The sequence below is a fragment of the Pteropus vampyrus genome, unplaced genomic scaffold, assembly GCF_000151845.1.
Source record: "Pteropus vampyrus isolate Shadow unplaced genomic scaffold, Pvam_2.0 Scaffold34, whole genome shotgun sequence".
NCBI classification, from domain to species: domain Eukaryota; kingdom Metazoa; phylum Chordata; class Mammalia; order Chiroptera; family Pteropodidae; genus Pteropus; species Pteropus vampyrus.
The window spans coordinates 6524690-6531571 of NW_011888815.1; the positions used below are offsets into that span (position 1 = coordinate 6524690).

Sequence of the window (6882 nt, forward strand, 5' to 3'; positions counted from 1 at the left end):
GTTCTGAGTGCACCCTAAACCTTGGCTGTGGCACGCTGGAGAGAGACACTGCATATTAACGCTGCTGGCTAATCAAACCACCAGCAGTTTCTTATAAAAAGTTACAGTGGGCTACATCCACAATAAAATATTCAAGCCCTTTATTTCACTTCCCAGAACGATTCGAACATCCCAACCGAATGCAGTCACGGCAGATGCTGGGCAGATGTTCCTCAGGCAAGCGGACGAGAGACAACAATTAGTCTCAATTAAGTTCCCAATAAATTATGTAACGGAGACCTTTGGCTTGCTGAGCCAAAGTCAGCGAACCTGGTCCAAACCTATTTAGAAACTTTGGATTGCTTTGGATAATTCATGTTCTGAGTAAACTGCATTGGCATGAGAGAAAATAATGAATACCATAACCACTTTCAATTGAAAATAATTTGTTAATCATTTTAATAGCTAATGAGCTCCAGGAACTATGTGCCCGAGTCCTCTGAGCAGAAAGGAGAGAGATTCATTTCTTTTCTGCCTTTCTTAAGTTTGCGGCATTATATCACCCCGTACGCTTTCGAGAATTTTATTTGGCAAAGAACATGTCAGAATGATCTGTTTTCACTAGAATGCTGCTGCTTCCCTTTGATTTTTGAAAACACTTTCCTACGTATCTGCTCAGCGCAGGTGCTTCTGTCTGAGGGGGCTCGAAGGGTCTCCCACCAAGAAGGACACACGAGACTGGCTGCCTCGTACTCGGCCGTTAGGAGACTTCGACGTCAAGTCTTGCTGTGTTGAGTTTTGTGACATCTTGTCCCTCTTCCTCCAAGGGCCGCGTTGTTGTCAATTTTTACTTCTAGGTGAACGAAAGAAAGTTTTATTTACACAATCGGAGAGGATATCACACTCTCTGGTGAAATACTTGGGGGTCACTCAGAGTCCGTGCTTCTCACCCTTCATCCCCGAAGGCCTGGTCACATTTTGCTGCGGATGATCCTTGTCGAAGTTATTTGCTTTATTTCCAGCTCTGGTGAAGAACAGTTTCTCAAAAGAGCTCTGTGCGTGTTGAGGACCCAACTGATGTTTTTTTGAATTGAACTGAATTCCACCTGGAGCCTCCTAAAATGAGCTCGGCGCTCTCATCTCCCGGGGGATCTCTGCCCAGACTTTCACCCATTTTAGGAATTCCTTCTATAGCTATACTTTTTTTCATTTCTTTAGCTATAAACATAATTCACGCACACTAGAAAATCTGGCAGGTACATAAAAATATACAGCAAAAGAACCAAAGACCACACGTGATCCTTGTCTTTTTCCCTAAACATGTTTTCTTTAACCTTGATGTCATGCTATAAACAAATCCTTTTATAGTTTGCTTATTTCACTCTTGATAGCAGAAACAATTCCTATGTGATCAAAAATCTTTTCTCAAGAGCGATTTTTTTTATAATGCTTGTCTAACACTACATCATATACAGAGCCAAATTACTTAACTAGTGCAAAGCTGTTGGACATCTGGGTAGCTGCCAGTTTTGTCCATATTTTGGATAATTTCCAAAGGGAAGAAATTGAACTCCCAGACCCAAGGAGATGAGTGATGCATTCAGAAGACCAGACGGGAGGGCTTGGATCTGTGCATAATGGAAAGCTCATGACATGGTGACCGCTGACATCTGCTTCACTAACCTGTTCAAGCACCAGAAAAGGCATGTTTGTTCTCTAGACCCAAGCCCCAGGCCGTGGACCAGTACTGGTCTGAGGCCCGTTAGAAACTGGGCCGCACAGCAGGAGGTGAGCGGCGGGTGAGCGAGTGAAGCGTCATCTGTATCTGCGGCCGCTCCCCAGCGCTAGCGTCACCGCCTCAGCTCCGCTTCAGATCCTCAGGCGTTAGATTCTCATAGGAGCACGGGTCCCTGGTGCCACAAAGTTTGGGGACCGCTGGTCTAGACAGGGATGCTGAAAGGATGCAGAGGCACTAGGGAAAGAGGTCACTGCAACCCTCCCAGGTCTCTCTTAAGTCTTCGCGAGGCAGCAGTACCCAGGCCACTCGCCCTTGACCCCAATTTCTGCTTTGGACACTCCCAGCTGCTCGATGTTTTGTGAGCGTGCAACCTTGACTAATATGTGCCCAGTTATAACCTGACCAGCTTCAAGTCACTAAGAACAACACGAAATGGACCCTTCTCCAGGCAGATATTTTGTGCTTTAGTCGTCTCTTGATTTCCAATTGCATGAAGAAAGGGAGACTCCTGCGAGGTGACCTGCTCAGGGTCACACAGCCAGGGAGAGGCGAGGCCGGCTGTCCCCACACATTCTACTCAGCCCTGGTGTGATGCAGCAGTCACTGCCTCCTGGTACCTCGACACACCTGTGCACAAAGTCTCGGAGGGCATCTGTCCCGTGTCCCCAGACAAAGGCCCCTCCCACAGGGTTGGAGCTGCCTTGTTTCTTGTCAAAGGAATCTCTGGAATACAGAGAGGAACTTCTTCATCCGAGGTTAGGGTCAAGTGGACACAACATCTACACATAGTAGGCACTTAGTTAAATCTTGCTAAATGAGTGAATGAAGGAATGAATGACTTTAAACGTTCGGAGAGATGGTCAGGTCTCCTCACTTTTGAGTTTCTGACAAACGTGGGTGCTCTATCCTACATATTTTCATTTCTACGTAGAGGGAACCTTTGCACGTAAACATTTTTTTATTATTAATTTCCAACTTTATTGTTTTGGGATGAGAGGGTATTGTTTGTATTATTTCTGCTTCTCGGAACCTACTGACATTTTTCTTTGCGGCCAAATACGTGATCAGATTTTGTGAGTGTTCTACGTGCATCTGAGCTAACAGTGCATTTTCTATTATCGAGGCGTAGTGTATGATATATGACTTCCCTTATTGGTCATGTTACATCTTACATCCTTCCTTGTTTTCTATCAACTGCCACTTGATCCATCTTATATCAAGGTGTCTTATATTATAATGTCTCCTATACCCGATGTTTCTATCTATACCTCCTTGTGTCTCCTGTAGTTTAAGATTTACATAATTAATTGCTGTGTTATTTGAGGCATAAATGTTCATAACTGTTATATCGCTATTGTCAAATATGCCTATCTCCTTCACTTTAGTTTCAGCTTGACGATGAAACATTAAAATGTTCACCATCAGCCCTTTTACCAAAATGCCCCCAGTCATCTCTTGGGGAGATGAAGAGCATCCTACCATAAAGGATTGGCAAATTGTGGCCTAAGGGCCAAATTCCTTCCGATACTTGTTTTTGTAAGTCAAGTTTTCTTAGAATGCAGCCCTGCCTGTTTGTTTACATATTGTCTAGGGCTGCTTTTGCGTTGCAATGATAGCGTTGAGTAGTTATGACAGAGAGTAAAATATTTAATATCTTCTCTTTGTAGGCAGTTTGCTGAGTCCCAGTCTAGAAGGTTCTTCAAGCTCTTGCCTATTTAAAACTGTTTTTCTCAAGCCTTGATACTTGAAGGATAGTTTTGCTAGATATAAAATCCTCAGTTTCACACTTTCCTTCCTGGTCTGCTGTCCTGTAACGACAGCGCTCATACCCTTGCAATCACTGACACCTGGGATTCTGTGTGTCACTCACTGGAACCACAAGGAGTGTGTGTGTGTGTGTGTGTGTGTGTGTGTGTGTGTGTGTGTGTGTGTGTGTTGGGGGGGGCGGGTGCTCCTGTTCTGGGAGCAACCCTACCACTTAAAAGCCCTAAGTTTCTGTGGAGCTTCCTGACTCCATGGCTGTCCCCACCCCGGAGTCCTGCTGGAGGCTGACAAACTCCACAGGCAGAGCTGCAGACAGCCCCACGGGCATCCCCGGATGTGGACAGAGCAGACCTGGACCCAGCTGTCACGGGTTGACTGTGGCTCATCGGACTGCTCCCACGTTCTGGCTTCATCCACAGAGATGTCACAGAGACTTGCGAAGTGCTCCGCTGACCTGACCTACCACCCGCTAAGTCTGCCAGGCACGGAGTGTTCTCATTAAACGCTCCCTCGTTTGGGGTAGGCACGCAGCCTTCTTTTCAAAAATGCATACACAAACCATCTGTCTAAATCATCGCTATGTCTTCCAGTTTTTCCAGGGGTTGACAGCACTGTTCTTGGGACCTGCCCATTTGTCCATTTGGGAAACTGGAACCCACCCTGACTTCTGGCTCTTCTCTCATTGGCCACAATATCATAGAGCCGATCTGCAGAGCCTTGGAGGTGACATCTGTACAGTTCTGTTGCATCTTGGATCGCCTTTCCTCCTGGAACGGGGCTTTGGATAGTTTTTAAAAATCCTAATGATAACAGTGATCATAAAAATGACATATTTAGCACTTACTGTGTGCCAGGAACTGTCCTAAGCAACTTATTTCTATTAACTCATGTAATTCACATGACAGCCTTATGAGGTAGGTGCTATCTGTGTCCCCTGTTTTACGGAGGTTGAATGGCCTGGCCGAGGTCCCCCCGTGGCAGCTGCGGAGCTGGGATGGGAACGCAGCAGCTGAGCCCTTGTTCTCGAATTTGGACACGCGCTGCTCCCTGGGGCTCGGGCTCTGCCTTCTTGTTCAGCCCTGGGCACTGCGCTCTCTTCTGTGTGCATCCTTCTTCCTGCCCCGGTTCTAACCCCTGTCGCCTTGCCGAAAAGCAGCAGTGGGCTGGAGCTGCATTTTGGCCTCACTGGGCTTATCATGCCCAGTTTTTCTTACTTTGAAGGTTGCTTTAATAAACAACAAAAAGCCGTCTTGGTTGAACCCTTGTAAGCAGGACTGGGCCTGCGTTGCCGGCCGAGGTCCCCGATCATGGTCCATTTGCCCTCGCCACGGGCCGCTCTACCTGGTGCTCTTGTGCCTTCACGTCTGGCTCATCCAGAGCGGCTGGGTGGCCTCCCGGTCCTGGTCTGTCTACGATAACGCAGTCAGAATGGAACCTTCCAGAATTCCCACGACCTGCAGAGATGTGTCCACACCTTCTTTAGCTACGGGCTCAGAATTAGCTCTCTTTTGACCTTTACTTTTCTGTTTTTGAGAAGCCTCAGAGGGGTCTGTGCTTAACCCTTTCCTGACGGCGAAGGTGATCCCCAAATGGGCAGGTGAGCAGAAAATGACACGGTCGGCCACTGTTTCCCAGGCTTTTGTCACTGTCGCTCCCATGATTCTTCCTTCCTGGTTTGTGAGGATTAAAGTCAGAGTAACATGCTTTCACAGCACCCTTCGTCTCCCGAAAGGACAGTGGGGAATGCTTTGCCTACACACGTGGGCGACCAGTTGCCTGAGCGTCACCCCCGTCTCCCTGTCTCTGGGCGCCCTCTCCCCTCAAAAGCCTGGGCTCTGGGCCTTGTCGTCCTCCCGCCCTCAGAATAGGAGATAAATGACTGGCCTTTTGTTCTTGGATTTTTGCATGCACTGTGCCATTCGAGTCACAGAAACCAATCCACCAAACCTCACTGTTCTCACTATATTTCTTTTTATTTTTTTTTAATTATTATTTTTGTTTTTCGATTACTGTTTTCACCACTCTTCTTGAGTTAAAAGCTCAAGTAACCTTGGTTATCGTATGCGTGGCTCTTGGCGTGGTGACTGGGCCAGCATCACCAGAGAACTCGCTGGCAACGTGTATCCTCGAGTCCTTCCCTCGAGCGACTAACTCGGAACCCGCAGGAGCCGGCCCGGCAAGCCCCAGGGGTTCCGGGGCAGGGGACCCGTGGCGCACGCTGTGAAAACGAATCCCCCGAGGCCCACATCCTGTTCCTGACGAGCTCCCTGAGAATGGCCGCACCTCCAGTTGCCCTCTGTCCTCCCTGATGACTCACTGGACAGGTGCGGCTGAAATGATTTCCCTTCCTGGTCGCAGGACGTGTGTCGGGCTCTCACGGAAGGGAACCCCGGCTGAGGCGTGTGCGTGGTGTGGGCCAGAGCACACTCTCTCTCCCTCCACAGCGCTACCCTCTGCTCTCAGCGCCGTCAGGAGTCCCTCTTGGAAATGATGTATTTCTAGTTCCCTGGGCTCCTTCCTTCGGTGACATTTAATTCCAAACACAGGGGAGCAGAGGGAGGGCTGGCAGGACCCGCACTCCACATCCATCCCTGTCAGGCATAACTTCATCGCTCTTACGTGCCACCGTCCTTCCAGCCTGGTCTGTAACGAGCCACCTGGGCACAACACGTCTGCGGAGCCTCTAGTCACACACCGAGCCCGTAACCCAATCTCGGGCTTTGAGTGACATCGAGACCCTTTCATAATCCCTTTTTCTTCCCCGAGTTCTACCCCCGTCCTGCCGAGAATATTATCTCAAGTTCACAAATACAGAGCTCGGACACATTCACGAGGTCAGAAATGAACCGCTCGAGACCTTTCTGCTGTTTCGATTTACCCCGAAATATATATAAATTGTATAAACTCGTTCTGAAGAGAAAGAGAATCTTGGCATATGCTGGGACCTTACTTTAATCTGTCATTACCTGGAAAACACCAGCCTAAGTTAAATGATGTACTTACACACTATGTGTGTGTGTATCTGTGTGTGTGTGTGTCTGCCTTAAGAAATGACGAATAACCCATAAAATGCTGGGGTCCGACAGCTGGCTGATGTTTGTCATTAAGACAGGTCTGTGGCTGAGCAGTGACGACGGTTTTGGCATTCGTCGAGTGCTTACTTGGGATGAAGGAATTTAGAGGCATTACTTCACCTAATCTTCTCAAGACTTCAACGAGCGAGGTTCTAACACCCCAATCTATAGAGGGGGAGATCAGGTAACTTGCCCATGGGTTCGCCTGTGGCTCACGGTGCCACAGAGACCCGATCCGTGACCTTGACCAAGTCCACGATCGCGGTGACCCCACGCGAGGCTGCCCCTAGGTAATATGGAGAGAGCACTTCACTCTTTTTCTGATTA

General features: G+C 48.2%; 1 protein-coding gene across 1 annotated transcript in view; it reads right to left on the minus strand.

Annotated features, from left to right (window-relative positions):
- Positions 1-3483: 3483 nt before the first annotated feature.
- The window catches only part of LOC105290274 (A disintegrin and metalloproteinase with thrombospondin motifs 17-like), a 193846-nt gene continuing 190447 nt past the window's right edge, over positions 3484-6882 (minus strand). Inside the window, exon 20 of the mRNA XM_023529013.1 lies at positions 3484-3517. Within this exon, the coding sequence (XP_023384781.1) occupies positions 3499-3517 (19 nt within the window). The 3' untranslated portion in view covers positions 3484-3498. The remainder of the gene's footprint in view (positions 3518-6882) is intronic.